This window comes from Ictalurus furcatus, chromosome 5 (genome assembly GCF_023375685.1).
Source record: "Ictalurus furcatus strain D&B chromosome 5, Billie_1.0, whole genome shotgun sequence".
In the NCBI taxonomy this organism is placed as follows: domain Eukaryota; kingdom Metazoa; phylum Chordata; class Actinopteri; order Siluriformes; family Ictaluridae; genus Ictalurus; species Ictalurus furcatus.
In genome coordinates, this window is record NC_071259.1 from 27,139,741 (window position 1) to 27,166,760 (window position 27,020).

At 40.4% G+C, this 27,020-nt stretch overlaps 2 protein-coding genes across 3 annotated transcripts; both read left to right on the forward strand.

Annotated features, from left to right (window-relative positions):
* Positions 1-127: 127 nt before the first annotated feature.
* LOC128608106 (frataxin, mitochondrial-like) lies at positions 128-10,681 on the forward strand. Its single transcript, XM_053625546.1, has 6 exons — positions 128-485; positions 2,959-3,033; positions 3,271-3,356; positions 4,843-4,966; positions 8,527-8,624; positions 9,608-10,681. Exons 1-6 carry the CDS (start codon positions 360-362, stop codon positions 9,744-9,746), a joined length of 648 nt encoding a protein of 215 aa, XP_053481521.1. The 5' UTR covers positions 128-359; the 3' UTR covers positions 9,747-10,681.
* A 2,639-nt stretch (positions 10,682-13,320) lies between these two features.
* Positions 13,321-26,230, forward strand: LOC128608100 (kinesin-like protein KIF2A). 2 transcript variants are annotated; one of them, XM_053625529.1, is made up of 17 exons: positions 13,321-13,486; positions 14,486-14,586; positions 14,935-15,030; positions 15,192-15,246; positions 15,532-15,694; positions 15,798-15,888; positions 16,075-16,138; positions 17,785-17,876; positions 18,075-18,217; positions 18,344-18,548; positions 18,756-18,866; positions 19,004-19,071; positions 21,121-21,274; positions 21,488-21,589; positions 23,043-23,178; positions 23,815-23,862; positions 26,138-26,230. In XM_053625529.1, the coding sequence occupies exons 1-17, from the start codon at positions 13,438-13,440 to the stop codon at positions 26,218-26,220; spliced, it is 1,761 nt and encodes a 586-aa protein (XP_053481504.1). In that variant the 5' UTR covers positions 13,321-13,437; the 3' UTR covers positions 26,221-26,230. The 2 variants fall into 2 exon arrangements, with proteins under 2 accessions (XP_053481504.1, XP_053481505.1); XM_053625530.1 differs by lacking the exon at positions 26,138-26,230 and having other exon boundaries at positions 13,323-13,486; positions 23,815-24,056.
* Positions 26,231-27,020: the final 790 nt, after the last annotated feature.

Sequence of the window (27,020 nt, forward strand, 5' to 3'; positions counted from 1 at the left end):
AAAATGATGTAACATCTGGTGGTATTTTGCTGACATTCTTATTTATTTATTTATTTATTTATTTATTTATTAATCGAATAAACTAAGGGATGTAGCCTGTAAATGCCAAATAGTATTTCTTATGTTTTATTAGCGACTCTTTTCTTTCTTTCAAATAAAATGTGTTTGTCAATTAAATTTATGTTTTTCCCCCGACTGTGTCTTATCTATCTATCTATCTATCTATCTATGATTTATAATTGTGTTTCATTGAAATGTCTACTTTTTGCTTTTCTGGGGGTGACTCTTATTTTGAAGGCCGCGCGACTGATACATGATTCCGGTTCTTCTGGTCATATAGTAGGGCTACATACAACACCATGTCGAGGTTAACAAATAAACCTTATAGTTTGTGTGTGTGTTTCCTGAAGAGCAGGTGGATATGTCCTCAGCGTTTGTCCAAATCATCTTCGTTCACGTCTGGAGTGAGGACCGAAGAAGTAAAGGTGAGAAGAGTGAGAGGAAGAGGATAATGACAAGCACGAGACTGAAAGCTTCAGATATGTGGGGCATGTGGGACAGTCTTTAAGCTAGTGTAGCTGAAATAACAAGCCAGAGTTTATAGAAAGCTATATTTGGAAACATATACATATTTTTTCAGGGTATTAACTCTTTGCGCCTAATTTAGAGTTTGGGTTACACCCTGAGTTGCCAGTTCATTAGTTACACCTGGCTTGTATCTAAACTAATTGGCCAGTTTATCAGGTAAACTTACAGCCAAGTGCACTATACAGAGTGCAGAACCTAACTCTGGTGCTGGAGAACCCCCTGTCCTGCACATCTGAGTGTTTTCTCTGCTCCCAACACATCTGATTCAAAAAACGAACAGTTCTTCCTGAGCTGAGCAAAGAAAACAATAAAATATGGGGTTTTCCAGGGCCATACTGCACTACTGAGAACTTCAAGTCACATCAAGTGGGTTATTATTGTCATACAATCTGTATATTATATAATATAAAATATTGTCTTTTATACGTTGGAACGAAATGCCCTTTCTTCAGGACAGGACAATATAGTGAACAGGACATTAAAGAGTAACATTAAATACACACGACAGCAGAACCGGTCTTGTGTGGGAAAGCTAGTGCAACAATCGTCTGTAAATTCTCTAAGTGTGTGTTAGCAGGATTATAGAGTGCACGTGCGTGGCGATGGATGTGGGGAGGTTTTGATAGGAAGCATTGTGTTGAGTTTTTCTGGGTATTCAGGCAAGACACTGTTGCGAAGTCTGGTGGTGGTAGTATGGATGCTCCGGAAACTTCTGCCAGATGGCAGGAGAGGGATGGGAGGGCTCGTCCAGAATGCTGGTGGCTTTATGATGCGGCAGCGGTGGATGATGGTATTGTGTGCTGTAGATGATCTGTCGAGTCGAATTTCCTCCCAGACCACAAAAACATGACCACGATCCACCATCCAAATACCTGAGGAGAGGTGATCCTATGCTGCTTGCTGTCCACTGATGGACGGTGCAGAGAAAGATGGACAAAACATGCATCGCAAACGGTTCATTCATTCATCTTGAGTATGAGCTGTATTCTGGGCAGTGGATGTCTGGGGAACACTGGGGGCAAGGCGGGGGATACCTCCTGAGGCACACATACATTGACACCTGGGGGCAAATTAACATGGCCAACTCACTGGCATGTTTTTGGGAGGAAACCCACACGGCTTTATAGCCGAGCCCAGGATCGAACCATGTTCAGGTAGCTCAGTGGTAGCTCAGTGGTTAAGACGTTGAAGAAGGTCATAAGTTCAACCCTCAGCGCTGCCAAGCTTCCACTGGGCCCTTGAGCAGAGCCTCAACTGCTCAGTTGTATAAATGAGATATATGTAAGTTGCTCTGGATAAGGGTGTCTGCCAAATGCCGTAAATGTTCAGGATCGAACTGCAGACCCTGGAGATGTGACAGTTGGAGTACAAAAAACAACCTACAAAGTGCAACTAACTGAAAACTGATCTCTCTCTCTCTCTCTCTCTCTCTCTCTCTCTCTGTATGCACTTCAATAATGCGAGTAAAACAGGAATACTCCACATGTCTTAATTTGATTTGTGTTTACTTCGAGTATGACTTTAGCCGGATTAAGGTTGTTTGTTGCTGTTTACATGCTAGTTTTTTAATCAGAGTATTGTCTTACTCGGGTTAATATCGGATTATTGTTGTCCATGTAAACATATTGACTGATCATTTCACACTTCACTAGCTTAGTACAGTAGTCGATTTAATGGTGCCAGAAATGTATGAGCATGGTGCGGGCAGTGGAGGCTTGGCGGTTAAGGCTGATCAGAAGGTCGGGGGTTCAAGCCCCAGCACTGCCAAGCTGCTACTGTTGGGCCCTTGAGCAAGGCCCTTAACCCTCTCTGCTCCAAGGGCGCCGTATCATGACTGACCCTGCGCTCTGACCCCAGCTTCCTAACATGCTGGGGTATGTGAAGAAAAGAATTTCACTGTGCTGTAATGTATATGTGATCAATAAAGACTCATTATCATCATCATTACCACAGACAACAAGCTGTATTTGAAATGAGACGAAGGTTCTAAGGTTCATGTAAACCTGGTTTGGTTTCAGAAACGCTGGGACCAGTTACCAGGTACCTGGAATCGTCTGTGCTAACACTCTGTCTGTAACGCAGCCATTTTGTTTGTTTCTGGGACTTTTTGCCTTCAGTCTTGTTTTTCCTTTTAGTGCGGTATTGTTCAGGTACGGATGCCACAGCTAAAGTAAAAACGACGCGTTGACAAACAGCTCACTTTTTCCAGATACGTCCGATCCCTTAAAACAAGCCGAGCCATTTAATAGAGCTGAGCTTTACAGTCGGGTCAGTTCGTACATAATTCCTGGATCTTAGCCTTAAATTCAAGCTGCCGTCTCTGGCACATGGAGCTGTTTGGTGCTAATCTGCTTTGGTTTTCTTTTACAGGCAAGATGTGGATTTTCTAGCACTAACTCAGCAAGGCCAGCGTTTAATCCAGCTGCTTCGTGGGCCACCGGAGCTGTAAGAGTAACATCAATGAATTAATGAAGAAACATTAATTAAAAAAAAACAGTCTTATGTATGTACTGAGTGCACGTTCATGCCTGAGTTAAAACGAACATATTTTTCTTTAATTATTATAGATGTTAATAACTGTGCTTATAAAGCCTATTAGAATTAATGTCCGGATAAGACAAAGTATGTGCGATATTATTTGTTAGTACAATGTGAAATGCACTCCATCTCTTATTATTTCAGTGGATGGATGTTGCACATGGACACATACAAAGAAGAGGACTTTACTTGACTGTTCCCCTTGCAGAAGAAAACGCACTTCAGTCCAAGTAAATCAGTGCATGGTTTTTAATCCCCATCACATATCTCAAAATCACTGAAACCTGCAAATAAACCTGAAAAATTATATATATATATATATATAATATATATAAATATAAAGAATAAAGTATGCACAGTTTTTGTTACTCATATGCAGTAGGTCTATGCACATGTATTTCTGCATGGAAAATTTTAGTACAGAACACATACTACACTGTATGGCCAAAAGTTTATGGACACCTGACCAACATACTCGTGTGCTTTTTGAACATCCAATTCCAGAGTTAGTCTCAGTGCGGTGTTATAATAAGCTCCACTCTTCTGGGAAGGCTTTCCACTAGTTTTTGGAGCATAGCTGTGGGGATTTGTGCTCACTCAGCCACAAGAGCATTAGTGAGGTCAGGTACTGATGAGGGCCTGGGGAGGAGGCCTGGGGTGCAGCCGGCGTTCTGGTTCATTGCAAAGGTGTTCAGTGGGGATTGAGATCAGGGCTCTGTGCAGAACACTTGAATTCTTCCACTCCAAACTTGGCAAACCATGGGTGTGTCTCAATCGGCTCCTTGGTTCAGTAGTCAGGGCACTGATAAGGAAGTCGGACATTTTAAGGGCTGTCTCAATCGCAAAATCCTTCCAGTGCACTGGAACGTTTGCTCACTAAAAAAAAAAATCCCACAATGCACCGCAACTTCGTCTACAATTGTGCTGTTGTTGCTGTAAAATGATTTCTTACGTTAGTGAATTTTTAGCTTTATTTGACATTCTATATGCAGTTTGTTGGACTCTAACGACTTGTGTTTAATGATTTTTAAAAATCCACTAGCTAGCCTACGATCTTGCTTGAAGTACCATGACAGAAACGTGTGCGATTAAGCTAACAGATCTATACATCATATAATGTCAGAAAGATATCGGTCCTGCCTGTTGTTGATAAATGCCAGTGGTGACGTTTTACTACGTGACTACATTGTCATGTCGCTGAAAATCGAGTCATCGGTGCCCCAGTGTGTTGTGAGCCAGGGTCTTTACCAGTGCCTGAACCTGTGTTGTATATGATATACTGATTCACCACCTAGGGAGCTGATTGAGACACGCCACCTGTCTTCATGGAGCTCGCTTTGTGCACAGAGACATAGTCATGCTGGAACATGTTTGAGTCTTAGTTCCAGTGAAGGAAAATCTTTGTTACAGCATACAAAGACATTCTAGACATTCTAGAATTGTGTGCTCCCAACTTTGTGGCAACAGTTTGGGGAAGAACCAACATTTGGGTATGACGGTCAGGTGTCCACATACTTTTGACCATACAGTGTATATGAAATGGATCTATGCGCATGTGTTTTTGCATGGGACCAAGTACTACACGGGCGATGTAGCTGTTAACAGAAGCACACAGAAATGGAAATGCAGCAAATACCTCCGAGTTAAATGTTAAATTGCCCACTCTGTCATGTTTTGTGTTGTTTTTTTTCCGCCTCACTCTGTGTTTCTTGGCAGGGAGCTGACAGAAGCCATCTATGAGAAGCTGGCTGATGAGACGCTGGATGCGTTGGCAGAATATTTTGAGGACCTCGCCGATGAGAGCTTTACTGATGCGCAAGATTATGACGTGGTGTTTTCTGTGAGTAAATAATAATATATGTACAATACTGTGCAAAAATCTTAAGCACCTGATTTTGTTTAACTTTGTTACATATTTTTATTTTATGACTTCTACATTATCGAGTCAGTACTAAAAACATTCGTTTTCCAGCAAAAATGAAATGTTACAGAAAATCTTTTGTATGTCAGTAAAGAAAGCAGCATATTAAGTGGTAAGAGATACTTTTCAGACAAAAAACACAATGAAGGCTGCTGGATTTTGCTGCTTTGCTCTACAGCATTTCTTTGCATGTGCCTACGACTTTTGCACAGTACTTTGTGTATTGATAGAAATAAGGAAAAGCTTCTGTCCTTCAGTGCGTGATTATGGGTGCAGTTTATCTAAATGTCCGCATGATGCCGCTGTTGATCTACAAACCCAAGTCTAATGATCCAGGGTGAGTGTATTGGCCACTGTTCTGCTAAACAGCATTTTTTTTTTTTTTTTTTTGGTTTTCTCTCTTCTTACCTTGATCACACTTTTCATACATGAAAGGAAGTACAGCTTCAATGTGTACTTCCTTTGGGACTTGCTCATGGGCAGTGTCACTTTTAGATCTCCGGCTACTAGCTCATGTCTGGCTGCCTCTATCAGTCATAATACACTTTTCTGAGATTAAAATTTTTTTTTTTTACTTTTTTTTTTTTTTTTTTTTTTTAAATAATCAATTCTCTGATTTGAAGCAGATGAGTTGTTGTTAAAATTTTGTATTGCATATTTAAAACTGTAAAATGTAAAAAAAACATAATAATTTTCAATTGAAATTTTGTTAAATTTTTGTAGCCATTAAATAAAAATGTAATTGAATTGTTTTGAGACAACACAAATATATATCATGAAATCTAATGTGTATGTTAGAAATGTCTTCTAGTATTGTGATATGATATTTTTGCCATATCGTCCATCCCTAACCCTGACACTTACAGTTCGTTCATAAGAACTAATCCATATTTTGCAGTTTTGTGCATTTTATATGTACCAAAGCTGCACAGTATGGACAAAATATGAATTTGCCGCACATTAAAAACCCCTTAGGTAATCCTTGAATGCCCTGGAATATTTAAATTGGCATTTGAGTGGCGTCGTGTGAAGACTGTGATGCAGAAACTTGGTTTGAGTTCGTTCAGGCTGATCCCAGCACAGAACACACGTTTGCATTCTGCAGTTTTTTCATGTATAGGTTCATGTTCATGGTGGTGTTGGTTGTCCAGACCGCTGTTCTTCTCTACTCGCTATCGATTCTTGATCCAGGTCAGTCAGAGCTGCTCAGCAGGTGTTGTGTTATACCAGGTCAGATTCCAGTGCATCTGAGGAGAAACATGACTTTTCTGACCCGGTCACAGGCCGATGAGATGAGATGTGATGATGCAGGCCATAAATGGCACAGTGCCGGTTATAGACTGGATTTTTTTTTTTAAAAATGATGTTTTATGTTTTTCAGTCACACACACCAATTTATTCTGTTTGTTCAGCATACTTTTTTTTTTTTTTTTTTAAAGATCAAATGTGACATCCCACGTATGAGAATTAGAAATGGCTTATAGATTAATCACAATGAAGTGGGTTGAGCAGGGTTGCCAGATTAGTCTGCATCCTCCAGTATTTGCTGTTTTTAATTACTTTGATTTGACAAGCCTGGCCTTGGGCTGGTGATTGTGATCTGTTTGTTAAAATTTCAAGCAGGTTTTCTGCTAGGAAGACATCCGGCAGGACATTACCTGATCTGTGTTGCCTACTTTTTTTTTCTTTCTTTCTTTCTGGTACCAATTGATCCGTACTCATGCATGTTTTTTCCAGTGCTGGATTAGAGTTATATGCAGTTTACTATGAAAATAATTAATTAGTAATTAATTAACTGTTAGTTTCTTTTCAAATTAAATTTCAGTCAAAATCTTACTTGAAAAGCAAAGAAAACGAATCTAATTGTGTGCATTGACCCCAGATTTTCTTCCTTTAAAAGCCCTTGGTTTTGGGATTTGTCCTAAAGATGAATTTTCCACATTGTTGCATCTCTACTTTGTCTTTATTAAAGGGTCTGTTTAGAGTCAACTGTTGAGTTTACATGCATTTTATGGGTACTGAACTTTAGAACAAAGCTTTAAAAATTGCATGCAACCCTTTTCCATATTTTCTCATGGAAGTGGAGGTTTTTTTTGTGAGCGCGTGAGTGTGTGCGAGTGACCCTTTTATGAGAAGGTTTATCACAAACCTGATGTTTGTATTAAACTATTCTGAGGTAATCATGTCTCTTGCAGGATTTATGAAGGGACAGCGTTAGATTAACGCCGAGTGCAGCATGTCAGATTTTGTAGTAGATGCAACTCAACAGAGTACCAAAGTACAGATCTTATTTTCTGTTGCTGGCTACAGTTGAGGTCATACGTTTAACATTTTGCAGATTCTGCAAGGCATGTGTAATCATTTAAAAAACATAATATACAAGCACACAGAAAAAATTGTCCACATGCACAATAATAAATGAATTTACACAAATGAACAAGTTCAAAAGTTTACATACACTCGATTCTTAATACTTTGTTGTTACCTGGATGATCAACGACTGTTTTTATGTTTCGTGATAGTTGTTCATGAGTCCCTTGTTTGTCCTCAGCAGTTAAACTGCCCACTGTTCTTCAGAAAAATCCTCCAGGTCCTGCACATTCATTACTTTTCCAGCATCTTCTGCATATTTCACCCCTCTCCAACACGACTATATGATTCTGAGATCCATCTTTTCACACCGAGGACAACTGAGGGACTCATACACAACTATTACAAAAGGTGCAAACATTCGCTGTACATTACATTCGCTGTACAACACAATACATTAAATGTGTAAACGTTTGAGCTGGATGTTCAGTGTAAATTTTTATTGACCTAGTACTGACATGAATGTGAGTGTCTCCATGACTGACAAAACTAGGCTGTGTTGCCAGGGAGAGTCTGGTCTCAACACCCCCCCGGAATTCCCGAAATTCGATCACCTCAAGGCTGTGAAGAGGAATAAATCTTCCTCCTTTTCCCAACGAAAGCTCTCTTAATCAACTCTCTCCACAGGTATGTAATGGAAACGTGTTCGTCAGGGATCTATAACATGAGTCAAGCCACAAGATCGGCCAGCGCTTGGAGAGATGGCTTGAAGGCACATATTAGCAATGATGTTAATGAGAAGAAATGTAATAGATGCTCAAAATAGTTTATCTTCTTGTATTGTGTTTTGTACAGGGAAATTTAAGAAATGAGCAGTACTGTGAGAGGGAAGTTTGTTTTCTTGGTCCAAATTAGGGGTGTAACATGGTGTTATCTGTGTCCTGTATCTGTTTAATGCTCTACGTAACCATATCTGTATCTGTATTAGGGATTTAAACTTAAAGTGGGATTGGACTAAAACCTTTTTTTGTTTTGTTTCATTATTAAATACGCAAATGCTCTCATCAGCACATCTGACTCGGTGTTAGCATACGGACCTGAAATATTCCTTGGAAGTAATGTGTTTCCTGAAGTAACCCTTATCTTCATCATCTTTCTGCTCTCCACAGAGTGGTGTCCTGACTGTGAAAGTAGGAGGTGGCCATGGCACTTACGTCATCAATAAACAAAAACCCAACAGACAGATTTGGCTCTCCTCTCCTACAAGGCAAGCATCCCTGCTTTTTATTTTCTGTGCAGCCTGTTTCTGAAAAGAATTTTGAAAATGTATCCAGAAACGATCTACAGCATTATATTACTGTGCTCCATGTTTCTATAGTAACAACTAACCCAGGGACTTGACTAACACTAAAGCGTGTCATTAAAAATGTGTAATTATTGATATGGTGAAGGTTTCTGAATGAGATTGTTTAGGAATTTTTGGAAGGAGTCTCCAGTGTCAGTACTTTCTAACACTTAGAGGTAAAGTCGCAATTTTTCAGACATCGGGAAATTCCTCAGGGTGGACAGCTTTCTCAGTAACATGGCAAGCTGCATTTTTTTTCATATTAACTCCAGGTGATAACAGGACCTAACTTGTTTTGTGGATATTCCACAACGTTAAATGTAACTGTAAAACGGATAAAAAGTACAAATGTGCCATTTTAAAATAAATAATTGTTAGTGTTGACGAATTGCGGTGGTATAAGAGGAATAAAACACTTCGGAACATGCTGTTATTGGAACATGTGGTAATGTTAACTCTGCTTCATGTCAGGCCGCCTTACCCCATCCAGTTGATGATTATTTTCCCATAGCAGCATCCTTCTGAGTGTTTTATTTCTTACCTAAAGCAGGTCATTCAGTTCTTGGTGTTGCAGCTGGGAGATATACAAGAGAAAGTAGGAATGCACTGGTCCCATTTTTGCCATTTTTCTTATGATGCTGATTTCAGAGATACTCGATACCAACATTCTAACAGTAACTTCATCACAGGCATGATGGTGACAAACCTGAACGCTCGAAGGTGGCGAGATCAGTCGTACGTCAGTAGATCCAGTGTTTCAAGCCAGTACTGGCCCTAATTACCAATACTCAGTATGAATTTAGTGCAAACCTTCGGGAAACATCATTCTGCCAAGCCATATATTCGCATATCCTGTCATTTACTAATGATTCTATATTGTTTTGTTTTGTTTTGTTTTTTTGCAGTGGGCCGAAACGTTACGATTGGACAGGAGAACGCTGGGTGTACGCCCACGACGGCATGGCCTTGCACGATCTTCTCTCTAAAGAGTTTTCAGCCATCTTTCAGTCAAATATAGACCTGTCACATCTCCTCCATTCCTGAGAAGGACTAGAGAATGAGGAAAGCACCAGAAACATGTCTTGCCTTCAGGAACAGAAATATACGAGCACAAATGGACAGATGTGTGATGTTCCTCATTGCTCTTCTTTGGAACCAGAAATATTGTAGACTCATATACTACTATATCTTCTGAAGAAAGACCTCTCCCTCCTGTTTAACACAGTGAAGATGTTATATTTTGCATTGCAAAACTAGACTCTTGACGAGTGTGCTCGGAGCATCTGGCAGTACAAATCAGCACATTTATTACATCCGTCGTCATTTAGCTACCGAGGCCAAATTACAATTCATAGTTGCATGTGGATTCAGTCAGAACATGTTCATTCAGTGATGGTTATATTGTAGTCATCAACCCCTTTAAGCACGGCTCTCTATTCAAAACTCCACTCGTTCATTATGGCGCAGGGTCGAGAGTGCTCTCTCAGTCCCTGCCAGTGAATCTGGTTGGATTATATTCGGATTAAAAAGGTCATTTTTGAACGCCGCACCAGCAATGAAAGAGACGAGACGGCACTCTATCATTTGAGGCTTTTAAGTCAATGGTGGTAATGTAGAGATCTGATCATAGTTAGACTGCAGGCAGTTGATTGGAGACTAGAGAGAGGAAGAGGGAGGGGATAATTTGAAAAAAAGCTGTAGGAAAGCTGAGTCTGAGATGCTCGGTTGGTGTTTGTTCAGTACGTAGTGTGGTATATTTAAGTATGGTAATTAAAGGTCTGCAATTAAAGAATCAGTCCATCATTCAGCAAATAAATTCAAGGTGTGTGCTAGTCAATATGTACCTATGTTACACTTGAAGCTGTGAGTCATCATCAATGTTGAAATGTTTTCTTTTCCTTCAGATTTTCTTTGTTTGCACAGTATGTTGTTGATGAATATCTGTTCATGATAAATAAATGATATATGAATTCCTGCAATATGTTATTTTATCACCTAATATGCTGTTGGTCCTTTATGTGCTGCCAAAACAGCTCCAGTCCACTGAGGCATTGGCTCTACAAGACTTCTGAAGGTACCCTGTGGTATCTGGCACCAAGACGTCTGCAGCAGATCCTTCAAGTCCTGTAATATGTGAGGTGGAGCTGCTCTCGGATCTGATTTATTTATTTTTTGTTCCAACACATCCTAGGCATCCAGGGCAACACCTTCAACTCTTTGTAAAGTTCCTTAAACTGTTCCTGAACAATGTGTCCAGTGCAGCAGGGCGCATTATCCTGCTAAAAGAGGCCATTACCATTAGGGAATACCATTATCACGAAGAGGTATACCTGGCCCGCAACCATGTTTCAGGTTGCATGTGTCCAATTGACTTCCACATGAACGCTTGGACCGAGGGTTTTCCCAGCAGAGCGCTGCCCTGAACTTCACATTCCCTCCACTTGCTTGTCTTTTTCCCCACAGTGCATTATGGTGCCATCACTTCCCCAGGTAAACGCCGCACACTTTCCTGATGTAAAAGAAACCAGGACTCATTGGACCAAGCATCCTTCACTGGCATTCTGCATCTATGAGCCCTTGGTGTCCAACACCCTGCTACCTTCAGTTTGTGGTTTGCTCCTCCACAGACCACTGTCAGTAGATACTCACCACTGCTGACTGGGAGCGGTCATCTGGCCATAATGATTTGGCCCTTGTCACTCAGGTCAGAGTACAGAGAGCTTTTACTGTTTCTTTGTAACATAACAAGCTGCATTTTTTTGTCTTTTTAACTTTAAAGTCCCTGTGAAATGCCTTGAAACACATAGCATTATTCAGTGTTTTGACACAATTTCCATTGAAACAGGAAGCCAGGGTGGGACATATCAAGTGGCCCCTCCCCTTTTTAAAATAGCCTATAGCATTTAGCTTTCCTTGCAACTAGGAAACCTACAACTGTTGGGGGTGGGACACTTCAGATTCTAGAGAGAAAATCTAATGAGAAACTGAAGTGCAGAATGATGTCATCAAAATTGTTGATCCGTATTGGTGGAAACTGTACATTTTGAATGCATGTATCTTCCAAATGCGAATTTTTTCATCATTTTGGAGCGCACTATCTTATAGATAACCTTAAGGCTAAGTTATTCATACTAAAAGCCACAAAACTTCAATTTTGATTTCATGGGGACTTTAAGAGAGAGAGAGAAAAAAAAGAGAGGCTTGTGAGGGAATGACTACTTATAGCTGTTATAACATAAGTGACAACAGGAACTAGATTGTTTTCTAAACATTCTACAATTTTAAATATAGCTATAAACAAAAGCATGATGTGTTCCATACATCTTCTACTGCTTACTTCTTCTTCAGGGTCGTGGGGGAACCTGGAGCCAATCCCAGGGAGCATTGGGCACAAAGCGGGGTACACCCTGGACAGGGTGCCAGTCCATCGCAGGGCACACTCACATACACATTCACACACCCATTCATACACTATGGACACTTTAGACACGCCAATCAGCCTACCATGCATGTCTTTGGACTGGGGGAGGAAACCCCCACAGCACGGGGAGAACATGCAAAGTCCACGCACACAGGGCCACGGCGGGAATCGAACCCTGGAGGTGTGAGGCAAACCTGCTAACCACTAAGCCACCGTGTGCCCCTATGATGTGTTCTTTACTTAAAAAAAAAGTAGCACACCCCAGAGTGTTTCAACCCTTGCATAATAGTTAGTACTGTGTTCAACATGTGTTTAATAACAGTATGGAGCTTACATTTTATGTCTGATTGTTGTTTCTTTATTCATAGCCCAGTATACTTCCTCACCTACAGGGAAGATTCTTATCTCACGCAATAGAAATCCAAATATGTAAATCTGTCATGGCACTTGTAGCACAAGGCCAGAAATAGCACAGGTTTCCATGGGAACAATTTGTATCCTTGTCAGTCAATCTGACACCCAACTCACCCCCCACCACTCCCCGGCCCACAGTGAAAACTGCCACTAACGCTGAAAACTGGCATGAAAAGATTAGCTGGATCACACATTGATTCTTATTTTGTTTCTAGTATCTGTTCATGTTGGGCCACAATTAACAGAATTATTGAGCTAGGTCTGCAAATACCTTCTTTATATCTGATTTCTAAAAATAGCTTTGTCATTTATACAGCTTAGGGCGCACGGTGGCTTAGTGGTTTCACGTTCACCTCACACCTGCAGGGTTGGGGGTTCGATTCCCACCACGGCCCTGTGTGTGCAGAGTTTGCATGTTCTCCCCATGCTGCAGGGTTTTCCTCCGTATACTCCTCCCCCAGTCCAAAGACATGCATGATAGGCTGATTAGCATGTCTAAAGTGTCCGTAGTGTATGACTGAGTGTGTGAATGTGCAGTAATAAAATACAGGGCAATATTTATGTGATTTAATAGTATATTTTGTTAAAAATCTAAGAGGTGTGCATTATAGCTGACACCTAGATGAACACTTTACAGTTGGTTATATGACTGTAAGTCATTCCCTTCAAATGCTATTGAAGTTAGAAACGTGTTTAACAATGTCGTATGTAACTTTAGAGACGGTCCCTTAATTTCCGCATATCCGCGAATGTCGAACGTCCAACATCAAACCAACTTTATTCCAGAACTTTATTCCAGAACTTTATTCCAGAACTTTATTCCAGAACTTTATTCCAGAACAAAACCACCGGTTTATTACTCGCGCTCTCTCGCTCGCTCGGCCCCGTCTCTGAGAAACCATGGCGGTAAACTTAAGTAAAATTGTCGTGAAGGTAAAACTGAGTGACGGTGAGTTCCCTAGTTAAATTATTATTATTATTATTTTAGCTGGGTAGTGTAACTAGCTATTAACGTGTAGTCATTATTTGCTTCGCTTAGCTAGCATTGGCTAAGAGAAGTGCTAGTAATGCTAGCGTTAGCGAACCGACAAGCCTTTTACATGAACTAAATGACACTTTATTGGTTAGCCAGTGCATCCCTGTTGCTGTGGTAGATAAGCTACATACCTAGCGCAGTCAACACAGCAACGGTTGCTAAGCTAAGATGAGCTAAGATAACACATTTACTTAGTTATCAAGTCGACCTAATTTTTTTTTTCATTAAATTCCATTAAAACCAATGCAATTCCAATTAAAACCATTACAAATTCTCTAAGAGTTTCTGTTGTCAAAACAAAGAATTTTTTTTGTCGGTCTAGCCTAATGACGAACACAGAAGTTCCTCAGCTGTAGGTGTTTTAATCAGCGGAAATACTAACAACAGCTGCAGAATGGTTATTGCACACCTTTGATTAAAATAGCACTCTTTTCTTGACACACAGTAATGGCCTCCCTCCAGTGGAGTGGGTCTTACTGCAGCTTCACAAGTGTTTTTCTATCTACACCCTGCTCTAAGGGAGACCATAGTTCAGCACCTTAAATGGGCTTCCTGTGGTGTTTTTCCTTATTTGCTTCTTTTTTTTTTGCAGCTCTGTGGAGAAATAAATTTCAACATTTTAGAGAAGAAGAAAGAGTATTGTTTTTGCTCTTTTGCTTTTCCTCTTAGTTGTTGGTGATTTGTACACACTGAATGATTTGAATTAATGGAGTGTTTCAGAGCACGGCTATTCACCTAAATTGCTATTTAGTCTGTGTTCAGTTATTCCTTCGTACAGAATTTTAAGCAGTTGTACATTCAATATAGGCACAGGGACAGATAGAGAAGAGGAAAAGATCCTTTTACAAAGGAAGTGGATGACACTGTTGTTTAGTCAGGATTGTCTGACTGTATTGTCATGATGTTTGGCAGCGAGGAGGAAGTCTAACTGTGTGAAAGATGTAGAGAAAATGCAGGAGAAGAGAGAGAGGCGGCGACTGCAGCAGCAAGAGCTAAGGGAGAAGAGAGCACAGGTCAGTGCACGCCTATGACTTTCAAAATCCCATAATCACAATATTGCTTCGAATATCGTCTCTTGTCTTGATGTAGCAGTGTGAATGCTACACGCTCACATAAAAGCCTTAATTTAATCTTGGGGCTGAATTTGTGTATTATCTGTCCTGTGTTTTGTCACTATGATTATATTATTTGTGTTAAAGACTAGTTTTGCACTTTTCCCCCATAATGGTCATTATTACGTTCTGGATTGGGGAGCTGGTCTTATGTTAAATGCAAAATATACCTCTAGTTCTACCTCTGACTTTGTCTCGTTGTAACGTCTTGTCATATGTTACATGATGTATAATCTTTTTGTTTTGAAGGAGGTGGACATGACAGGCCCCAACTATGAAATAATGCAGATGATCAGAGATTTTAGGGCAAGCCTGGATTACAGACCACTAACCACAGCGGATTTGGTGAGTATGAACCGAAGTGCATTATTTATTATCCTGCCAAGGATGTTTGCCTGATCTTTTTGTGACAGTTTTGTGTGTTGATTTTAAACAAGATTTAAAAAAAAAAAAAAAAAACTGTGGTACTGTAGCTGTAAGAGTAAAGAGAATCTTAATGTTTGCAGATTGAAGAGCACCGAATATGTGTTTGTGTGAGGAAGCGCCCTCTTAACAAAAAAGGTGAAACAGACTTATGTATATTTTCATGATAACTTATTAAAATGCGCTACCGCTGTTCTGAATATGTGTAATCTCCAGTTTCTTATAGCTACCAGTTTAGGCTCAAAGTATTTTAACCCATCCTAGTTGATACTGAATAAGCCTTTTGATTCCCTTTTAATAGGAATAGAAATCTCAAATAGCATAAAATAAACATAAAGACTGAATGCGACAATTGTCTTTCAAATCACAGAGTGTGTGTGGTGAGCTGTGGTGTTAAAGGACGTGTCATGTCTTGTATTGTAGAACTCACTGCAAAGGAGCTGGATGTGCTCACCATCCCCAGTAAAGATGTCGTCTTGGTCCATGAGCCTAAGCAGAAAGTGGACCTCACCCGATACCTAGAGAATCAAACCTTTCGCTTTGATTATGCCTTTGACGACAGTACATCAAATGAAATGGTTTACAGGTTTGTCTTTTTCTTTTCTGTGCATCCACAACTTAATTGTAATCCACTAATGTTAAGAGTTTGTTGTTGTCTTGGGTGGAAATTAAGAAGTTCTTCTGTGCAGATTTACAGCAAGACCTTTAGTGGAAACGATCTTTGACAGAGGAATGGCTACGTGCTTTGCGTACGGCCAAACCGGAAGTGGGAAAACGCACGTGAGAGACATATGTATTATATGATTGTACAATGTGTAATAGTAATATTCAAGTATGTAAATATTGGTCCAAATTCCTAGTCCTAATTTTAGTGCACATTGCTGGAGATCATTGTAGTGCACATCGCTTATTACGCAGAACCGCACTTATCCTCAAGCATTTATGTTGATGTCTTTGGTTTTTCAGACCATGGGTGGAGATTTTTCTGGAAAGAACCAGGATTGCTCAAAAGGAATCTATGCATTAGCTGGTAAATATTTAAGAGAGTTTTTAAAGCCACAGTTAATCTATTCAAATATATGGTCATGTAAAAAAATAAGTACACCCCATGGAAATTGTTGGCTTTATTTATTTATTTTTCATATTTCCACAAGCAAACATTTGATCCTCTTTGAAACAGTGCCTATTAATAAAGCTGATGCACTGTATAAAATGACACACAAAATTGAGTTTTGGAGTAATTTTCCCAGTTTAAATGAACAAAAAATCAAATCAATCACATGGAAAAGTAAGTACACCCCTACATTTATCACAGCTTCAAATCCATACAATTAGAATCAGGTGTTCAAGATTGGGTGCCAGTGATTGAAACCTGTCTTATTTATACCTCTCTCATATCTAGTGTCTGGTGTTCCCTATTGAGGTGTGTGGTGTCAGCATGCCAAGATCTAAAGAGTTCTGTAAGGCCTTCAGAAAAAAAGGTTGTTTATGCTTATGAGTCTGGCAAGGGATTTAGAAAGATCTTCAAATTATTTGAAAGACATCACTCCACTGTAAGGAAAATCATCTACAAGTGGCGCAGATCTCAAACGACTGCCAATTTGTCCAAGACTGACCGTCCCTGCAAATTGAGCCCAAGAGCAGACCATCTGATGCAAAAAGAAGTGTCCAGGATGGAACCCTAAACTTTCATCCCAGGATCTGCAACTGTTGGTGTCAAAGTGCATTCTTCTACAGTCAGAAAGAGATTGCACAAATTTGACCTGCATGGGAGGCATGCCAGGAAAAATCCTTTGCAAGATTACAGTTTGCCAATGAGCATATAGGTAAAGACCAGGCCTTTTGGAATAATGTGCTATGGACAGACAAATCAAAGATAGAGTTGTTTGGCCACAGTAACAGCAGACATGATTGGGGCGGACCAAAGACCGCTTTTCAGGAGAAACACCTCATACCAACTGTGAAGCATGGTGGAGGAAATGTTATGGTTTGTGGTTGCTTCACTGCCTCAGAGACTGGACAGCTTGCATTCGTTGATTCAACTATGAATTCTACAAGATAATGTGAGGCCATCTGTCCAAAAGTTGAAGTTGAACTGAAAACGGCCCTTTCAACAGGACATTGATCCTAAGCACACTAGCAAATCCACCAAGGAATGGCTCAAAAAGAATAAATGGAGAGTTATGGAATGGCCTAGTCGAAGCCCGGATTTGAATCCCATTGAAATGTTGTGAGGGGATTTGAAACGGGCAGTACATGCAAGAAAACCCTCAAACATCTTACAACTGAAATAATATTGCATGGAAAAGTGGTCACAATTTCCAGCAAGCCTGGTAGACAATTATGCAAAACACCTACAAGAAGTTATTTCTGCTAAAGGGGGCAATTCTAGCTTCTGTATCTAAGGGTGTACGTACTTTTTCCACAGATGATTATCACATCTATTGATATTTCTTTTAAATAAATGATTGAAAAAGCTAATTTTCCTTGTGGCTTTGTTGAAGTATATGACCTTTATTGATAGGCACTGTTTCAAAGATGATCAAATGTTTGCTTGTCCAAATATGTCAAAAAAGCCAACAGTTTCCATATATTTTTCCACATCACTATAAGCTACAGTTTGAATACTTCAAAATAAGCAGTCTCAAATATGTTTCTTCTGTTTACTCCATGTAGCTCGTGATGTTTTCCTTATGCTGAAGAAACCCAACTACAAGAATTTGGATCTTCAAGTCTATGCAACCTTCTTTGAAATTTACAGTGGAAAGGCAAGTGACTCGAACACTTCTGGTCATCCTCCAGAAAACAGTACTTTGGATGTTGTAAAGCAATTCTCTAGTGCTTATAAAGGGTTAGTGGATGTGGAAGATCGCAAGGAGATTTTTTTATTTATTTGAAGTACATATATTTTGTGCCTGATCTGGCCCAAGTCACTTACTTTTTGTGGATTTTGATGCTGTGCCCAGGTGTTTGACTTGCTGAACCATAAAACAAAGCTGCGTGTAATGGAGGATGGGAAACAGCAGGTGCAAGTGGTTGGGCTGCAGGAGAAAGAGGTCAGATGCACTGAAGATGTCCTCAAGCTCATTGAGGTCGGAAACAGCTGCAGGTAACTCTATAAAACAGCGTAATGCTCTCTGATGTAATAAATATGCTGTGTAATTATATTATATATCTGAAAAAATGTTTTTTCTTATTAACCTAGTAGTAATTTTTTTCACCTCTTGATCCCCAGAACTTCAGGACAGACTTCTGCCAACGCTCACTCGTCCCGAAGCCACGCTGTCTTCCAGATTATTCTGCGCAGGAAGGGGAAGATGCATGGCAAGTTTTCATTGATTGACCTGGCAGGGAACGAGCGTGGCGCTGATACATCCAGTGCTGACCGCCGGACACGGCTGGAGGGAGCAGGGATCAACAAGAGCCTACTTGCACTGAAGGTCGGCAAATTACCGGAGAAAAGCGTAGTTACAGTTACATCCGGATTCAGAACGTCTTTTCATAAAAGTCTGAATATTTTTCTGAATTGTGAACGATTAATACATTGTGTGTTCCTGATTTATGAAATGCTGAATTTTAGCATTGAAATGCATCCTAAAGCTTTTTGAGCTGGTGTCTAAAATAGCTGGTGTCCTGTCTCCATCAAGGAGTGTATTAGAGCCCTGGGGCAGAACAAACCGCACACGCCGTTCAGAGCCAGCAAACTTACGCAAGTGCTCAGAGACTCGTTCATCGGCGAGAACTCGAAGACGTGCATGGTGAATAGCCACTTCCTGTTTCACACAATTTTTTTTAAATAATAAAAATTACAACCTTGTTTTTAATGCAAGTGAACCCTGGTTTATTTATGGACAACTCTGATTATGATTTGTTTTTATTTTTTTTTCCTGATCAGATTGCCACCATTTCTCCTGGAATGGCTTCCTGTAAAAACACTCTGAACACACTACGATATGCCAACAGGTATAAATGCAGTCTCTTTGGTTTTCTATATATAAAGTATTTATTGGATTTTGATTATTGATGAAATACAACCAAGTGAACTATTTATAATGCTAAAAATAACAATTTGTTTATTAATGATGTATTTTGTGTGCAGGGCAAATGGTTGTGTCCCGATTCTTCCTTTTACTCCTCTCTCTCTCTGTCTCTCTCTTTTTACTTGTCTTTCCTGCTTATTCCTTGCTGCTCCAGAGTAAAAAAGTTTGGGATTAGTCCCTCAGATATCCCATTTTCTCAGGGTGGAAGTCGCTCTGGGCTGTCTCCCACTTGCGAGTATGAGCACAAGCTTATTTATCCAGCTTCCCCATGTGCCTTCGCAGCAGATACACACTGTTAAATCTTTGTTTGCATCTAGTTGGCTGATTTTCACCCCATGATGCATGAGAAGCAGCTTACACCTTCACGCCGAGTCACATGCATAGATAACATGCACGGCCTCCCATTAGAGCATATACAAATGCTGCTTCTTTTTATCATTTTGAGTGGTGTGCTTGGTGAATATTTTTTCGTCAGCCTCCCACCTTTTTATTAATCTGCTTTCATTTCACTTTGTAACCCTGGCAATGTATACTGTGCTTCTGTCGTGTGCATTAAGAAAGGATCAAATGTAATGACACCATAAGCAGTAAGGTGAGTGGTGGGAATCTCTAGTCACCTTGGGGGCTTGATTAGATATAAAATCAGCGTGCCATGCCACAATTATAAAACTTGAAGCATCTCAGATTTCTATGGCCTGTTTTTCGTAGTACGACCACTTGCTGCTTTTAACATGTTGCCATTTGTCACTAGTCTTGGTGTATTTAGAGTCATCAGAACACATTTTACCATTTGAATGTTATTTGAATTTATATTTAAGCATTCAAGGGCAAAGGAAAAAAACATTCAAATGTATGATATGCCTTATACTACTTTAGTGCCCTAATCAGAGGTATCTGGCCGTAACACATTATTATTATTATTATTATTATTATTATTATTATTATTATTATTATTATTATTAGGGATGTCATGATACCAGAAATGTAGTAGTTGGTACCGATACCACCAAAAGTACACGATACTTGATACCAAAGTCGATACCACAGTGTGGTATAAAAATAAAATAAAAAAAACTCTCTCTGGCTGATACTGGCAAAGAGGAAGAGAGGGGGGAGGGTTTTTTAGTCATCAAACACTGTCTGACACACACACACACACACCTTATACTCCGAATGCAAGCATTAGTTTAAATTCACTGATATGGTGGCAGGACAGAAAGATTTATTAAAAGCATGAACATTTGAATAATTATTAGTGACATGAGGTTACATTTAGCTGACAGGACACGGGCTGAGTGGCGATGCATGGTGGTTCATTCAGAGGTAGTTTATAACAACACAATGCGTTAGCATCGTTAACAAATAACTGGCTATCGCAAACATTACATGGAGCATAACATTAGCTGGTTTCACGGCAACAATGCCAGCTGCTTCAAACAAATATAATATAGGACCGTCTTTCAGGTGCTTTGCCACATTCCAGGTGTTTCTTCGCTTTGTTTGAAATGAACGATAGCATCGATTGCACACCGGAAACCGATACTAGCTTTCCTCTCAACGAGTCGGGGCGGAGCTAAACTTCTGTAGTTTTTCCCGTGTGCTTGTAGGCGTTCCGCTTCTTCTTCACCATTTGTGGACCGTCTAAAACACTTGCGTGTATTTGCTGCCCCTGTCAGGTCTGGAAGAATCGCAACCTCGGTACTGTTGGTACTTTTGTTACAAACGGTACTAATGCTACTGCAGAAAAACAAGTACCGTCACGTTTTAAGAATGTTGGTACCGAAGTATCGGTTCTCGTGACATCCCTAATTCTTCTTCTTCTTATTATTATTTGAGATGTCTGTATTTCAGTAAAACGGAAAGACACCTATCAAACGAACCAATCGCGGCCCCTTTTTCTTGTTCCTGGTGTTATTCACACCAGTAGGCCCCCTGCAGACGAATTTCAGCATGCTCTCTCCTGTTAACACAGAGTGAAGGAGCTGACCGTGGACCCGAACACCATGGCTGAAGGGGTACGACCCAACATCAATGCCATCACCCAGTTGGACATCATCATGGAGGAGGAGTGGGAGCTGAGTAGCTCCTCTCAGAGAGATGACCTCAAGCTGCTCTGTGAACAGAATGTACAAAACAGATTAAAGCTTTCTTAGTCCGAAAGCACTGAAACAACACATGCTTATCTTCAGCAATTTTAGATGTAAAGTTTTGTAAAGATTAGCCTGACCCAAAGATAAAGTTTTGTTTTCATGTGTCTGGGGAAAATGGATGCTATCAGTAATTTTAATGCAGAAAGAGGTTTGTTGTTTTAAAGACTGAGGTTTGTGATTTTTTTTCAGGAAGAGGAAGTGTCTCCTCAGCTCTTCACCTTCCATGAGGTGGTGTCCCAACTGGTGGAGATGGAGGAGCAGGTACTGGAGGACCACCGAGCAGTGTTTCAGGTGACACAGTTACACTATGAGCTTATCCTGCAGGCTTCACTTGGTTTTCATATTAATATTCCTCTGCAGTGTGAAATTTGTCTTCTGTCTGAAAGTCTTAAAAGTTGCGAAAAAGTATTTACCTAGTGTCTAATCATGATTTGTCAATGGCTTACATACAGTGCTGTGAAAAAGTGCGGATCTCATACAAAATAGTTTTAGATCTTCAAATGAAATACAACATAAAACGAAGGCAACCTGAGTAAACACATAATAGTTTTTATTTCAAAATTTTTTTTGTATTTTTATTGAAGCAAAAAAGTTACCCAAACCAATCACCCATGTGAAAAACTAATAGCCCGCTTAAACTTAAAATCTGGTTGTGCCACCTTTAGCAGCAATAACTGCAACCAGACGCTTCCGATAACTGGAGATCAGACTTTCACTTACATCTAGGACTAGGACTTACTCCTAGGCTTTGGATCATTGTCTTGCTGCATAATCCAGTTGCACTTAAGTTTCAATTTACGGACTGAAGACCGGACATTCTCCTTTAGGATTTTCTGATAGAGAGCAGAATTCATGTTTCCCTCAATTATTGCAAGTTGCCCAGGTCCTAAAGCAGCAAAGCATCCCCACACCATCACACTGCCTCCACCATGCTTGACCGTAGTTATGATGTTCTTTTTGGGAATTTAATGTTTGGTTTATGCCAGATGTAACGGGACCACTGCCTTTTAAACAGTTCCACTTCCAACTCATCAATCCACAGAACATTCTCCCAAAAGCTTTGAGGATCATCAAGGTGTGTTTTGGCAAAATTCAGACAAGTGTTAATGTTCTTCTGGGTTAGCAGTGGTTTTCACCTCACCACTCTTACATGGATGCCATTTTTGCCTAGTGTCTTTCTGATAGTGGAGTCATAAACAGTGACCTTTACTGATGCAAGAGAGGCCTGTAGATCCTTTGATGTTGTCCTTGGCTCTTTTGTGACTTTCTTGATGAGTCGTTGCTATGTCTAGTCCAGCTGAACTTCATTATGAATGCAGTGCCATAGATTTGGGGAATTAGTAACTATGGGGGCAAATACATTTTCACATAGGCCTAGTTGATATTGGATAACATTTTTGCAAAAAATAAGTAACGTTATTATTTAAAAATTGTATTTTCTGTTTACTCCGGTTGCTTTCGTTTTAATTACTGAAACAATGTAGTATGAGAGAGACACAAAAACAAGAAATCAGATGGAAAATACTTTTTCACAGCACTGTATGTAGACAATATCAAGACAATATAGACTATATAAACAATATAAACTGTATATATGTTTTTGTTTTACTGGTCATTTCAAATAACTTTTATTTATTTATTTATTTATTTATTTATTTATTATCTATCTATCTATCTATCATCATCTTGTATTAAAGTTTGTCATTATTCATGTGTGTAATGGTGGGTGTGTTTTTGGGTCCAGGAGTCAATTAGATGGCTGGAGGATGAGAAGGTTCTGCTGGCGATGACTGAGGAGGTGGATTATGATGTAGACTCCTACTCTTCCCAGCTTGAGCACATACTGGACCAGAAGATCGACGTCCTGATTGAGCTCAGAGGTAACCCACATTCTTAAATCCTCTGATTGTGCCCCCCCCCCACCCCGTTGACAATGGGCATTTATCACAAGTTTCAAACAAAAGATTTTCACAAATACTCCCTGGGCCAAAGCCGCAGGGAACCTAAATCTGTGATTAATTTCTAATTAGGATTATCTTGGTTTTGTGGGCACACATTATACTGTACAAAGTATGGAATTCTACAACAATGTAAATGGTAACTTCCAAAATACCAGTAACCAGCCAATTGTTAGTGTATACATGTGCTTCTGTTAACCTTGGGTAAATCTTGCACGATTATGTTACTTATTACCACATAGATTTTTTTTTATGACTAAATATTCACATTTAAAATTGTCTCTAAGTCTGAGTAACTTAATTAGTGAAAACTAACCTAAGACCAGCCAAAACATCAGCCATCTGATTCTCAAACGCACCGTCGGTATCTGTTTGCACCCTTGTTTAAAGCTCTGCTTGAGTGACATGAAGGCTGGGAGTCTTGAAAAACCAGACGTCAATCAAGCGTGCTTATTAGAATATTAGGATCACCACCAGACACTTAAACAAATGCTTTAAAAATCATCCACCTTTCCTGCTAAGAAATTGTGTAATATTGTGTATTCTTTTATTTGACAGATAAAGTGAGGTCGTTCCGCTCAGCCCTGCAGAAAGAGGAACAAGCCAGTAAGCAGATCAATCCCAAGAGGCCTCGGGCTTTGTAGACTGGGATAAGGCTGCACAATTATGGCCAAATTGATAATCCCGATTATGTTGATCAATATTGAGATCTCGATTATTTATCACGATTATTCATTGATTTTAGTGACAACATATTTTTATTGCACTTTCACATTTAAATAAACAGACCGCTGCTTTCACCTCCATGTTGTGCTACATTCCTGCTAATGTACAAATCTTTACATCAAATTAGACTGATCCTTAAAGTGAATCATCTCGTAGAAGTGAAATATAAACAAAATAGTACCCAAAATATAGGATAAGTAAAAATAAAAATGCCATCAACCAAATGAAAATATGCATCAAATATAACAATATGCAACCAAATGAAAACAGTTCAGGTGTATGCAGAAAAGGCAATAACAGTGTTTACAGGAGGAGAGACGCAAGACAATTTCTTTAATAATAATTACAAAAATTTAGGAGCACAGTTGAAGTTTGTTTTTTTTTTAAATAGAGATGGTAACATTAATGTGCCACAATATATCACACAAGTAGGCATGAGAAAACTTGAGCTTGTCAATTATGACAGAATTTAGGAACATAGTGTGAGCCATGACAAATTAATTTACCTTCTGATAAACTAAATGTAATATTTTCAGTTAATTTTACAGACTGTATGCAAACAACCATTAACCTGTTCCACCTTATAAAGAAATACAATAAACATCAATGTTCAGTGTTTGAAGTCTGCTCCTCTTAAATATATTTAAAGCTACACTATTAGACATTTTCCACTGTCATGGTTCTGGGCTGGAGTCAGTTCTCGACCCACTCTGTGTATATTGTGTATATATCTGAATAATCTCATATAGGATGTGATTGGGTGAGTTCATTTACCCGTCAGATGCAAAGCGCTTTAGTTTAATGGTGTTCATTAGGGATGCACCGATCAGGATTTTTACGACCGAAACTGATCCAGATACCAATCTTTTTTTATTTAAGATTTAATCAGGAGGTCTGTCATAAACAGTTAAATGTAAGCTCTCTGCTCATGGTCACTATTAATTGAATTAAAATAATAGCAATGAGAAATATTGTTGGTTAATTGATAAATAAACAAGCATAAAATATTTAGTTTTTAAATATCTTAAACAATAGTCCTAATTAAAAGTAGATTAACACAAACATGATCCATATTAGAAAAAAGGCTAATAGCTTTCTGGGGCGCACAGTGGCTTAGTGGTTAGCACGTTCGCCTCACACCACCAGCTCGATTCCCACCGTGGCCCTGTGTGTGCGGAGTTTGCATGTTCTCCCGTGCTGCGGGGGTTTCCTCCGGGTACTCTGGTTTCCTCCCCCAGTCCAAAGACAAGCATGTCCGTAGGGTCCGTATTGTATGAATGGGTGTGAGAGTGTGTGTGAGATTGTGCCCTGCGATGGATTGGCACCCCGCCTTGTGCCCGATGCTCCCTGGGATAGGCTCCAGGTTCCCCGTGACCCTGAAAAGGATATGTGGTATAGAAGATGGATGGATGGCTAATAGCTTTCTAAGGAGATAGCGAACTTATCTTAATGTCAAATTGATATTAAATGCAACCCATAGTAATTAAACATTATTTCACTTCTCATTTTATTTATATTTCATGAAGTTATTATAATATCTATTTTTTATATTAAATGATTTATTTATAACTAAGCACATTTTCTGTCTTTTATTAGTTTTCTGTTTGTTTGTTTCAGTTGTTCCTTTTAGATTGGTTCCCCAGCATGTCTGCTGATAATATTGTTTTTTGGGGGATTAAATCAAAACATGGAAACTGGAGTTGATGATATGCGGCAACCTTAAGTTTAAATGACATGACTACGCTATGTATTTGAGTTAGTGAAGAGTGTGAAGGAGAGCAGCAGTGTACTCCTTCTGAACAGTTGCTAATCTTGATAAATAATTCCTCACCAATCATAAAGAAGTTTGAATTAAACATCGGCCCGACAGCCAGCGCGCCGCCAAAGGAAAAGAGGTCATCCGAAACCGCCCCACCTATGGGACACACCAGGAGGAGGCCAGACCGATGAAACCAGTTTGGGGGATGCCCAAGGAGGGTCAAGACTTCGGGCCAGCCAGAGGGGGCCCCCACACTCCGGACCTGCCGAAACCAGCCCAGCGAAGGAAGGCGGCCCCAGCCCGGCTGGCCTACATGGCCCGGGGCAAGAAGAACGCCCTGGCCGGAGGTAAGTCTCACACACACACACTAACCCACTCTCCTCTGTATTTCAACAGGTGAGCCGGCAGGGGAACTTTGGCCGGGAGCAGAAAGAGGACGACCGCCTGAAGCATTGCTGGGCCCAGGTGTGGCAGATTGACGGGGTCGACCAAAACCCAGAACACAGGCTACCCACCTCCTAATTTTTAATCAGGGGAGGCCTGCTATACCACCGAACCCAGCGCAGAAGGGAAAACGTGGACCTCCTGGTAGTCCCCAAGACCCAAACTCAAACACTGTTGCACCTGGCCCATACCCATACGCTCGGAGGCCACCTGGGGGCCCGAAACACCGGGGAAAAATTGAAGGACCACTTCACCTGGCCGGGGATGGATGCCGAGGTCCGGGACTTTTGTCAACGGTGCCCTCAGCGTCAGCATACCACCCCCAGGAAGCCCTCGCCGGCGCCCCTGATCCCTCTTCCCATCATCAGCGTCCCCTTCGAAAGGATCGGCATAGACCTCGTAGGGCCACTCCCCAAGTCCACCCGGGGCCACGACTACATACTCGTCGTAGTCCACAATGACACCCGGTACCCTGAGGCGGCGCCACTACGCAAAGCCACCTCCCGCAACATCGCCAGAGAACTGGTACTCCTGTCCAGTCATGTGGGGATCCCAAAGGACATTCTGACCGACCAAGGTACGCCTTTTGTGTCCAAGCTAATGTCTGATCTGTGTCGGCTGTTACAGGTGAAACACCTCAAAACGTCTGTCTACCACCCGCAAACTGATGGACTGGTCGAGAGATTCAACCAGATGCTAAAACAGATGTTACGCCAGGTGGTAGAGGAGGAAGGAAGGAACTGGGCCCTCCTCCTTCCCTACGTGCTCTTCGCCGTCCGGGAGTGCCCCCAGGCATCCATGAGCTTCACCCCTTCGAGCTCCTCTTCGGAGGGCG

Coding starts and splice junctions, on each gene's coding strand:
- LOC128608100 (XM_053625529.1), top strand. CDS start 13,438: ATGGCGGTAAACTTAAGTAAAATTGTCGTGAAGGTAAAACTGAGTGAC. Junction 15,695..15,797: donor TCAAATGAAATGGTTTACAG/GTTTGTCTTTTT, acceptor TCTTCTGTGCAG/ATTTACAGCAAGACCTTTAG. Junction 18,867..19,003: donor AGAACTCGAAGACGTGCATG/GTGAATAGCCAC, acceptor TTTCCTGATCAG/ATTGCCACCATTTCTCCTGG.
- LOC128608106 (XM_053625546.1), top strand. CDS start 360: ATGTCGAGGTTAACAAATAAACCTTATAGTTTGTGTGTGTGTTTCCTG. Junction 486..2,958: donor TGAGGACCGAAGAAGTAAAG/GTGAGAAGAGTG, acceptor TTTCTTTTACAG/GCAAGATGTGGATTTTCTAG. Junction 3,034..3,270: donor CTTCGTGGGCCACCGGAGCT/GTAAGAGTAACA, acceptor TTATTATTTCAG/TGGATGGATGTTGCACATGG.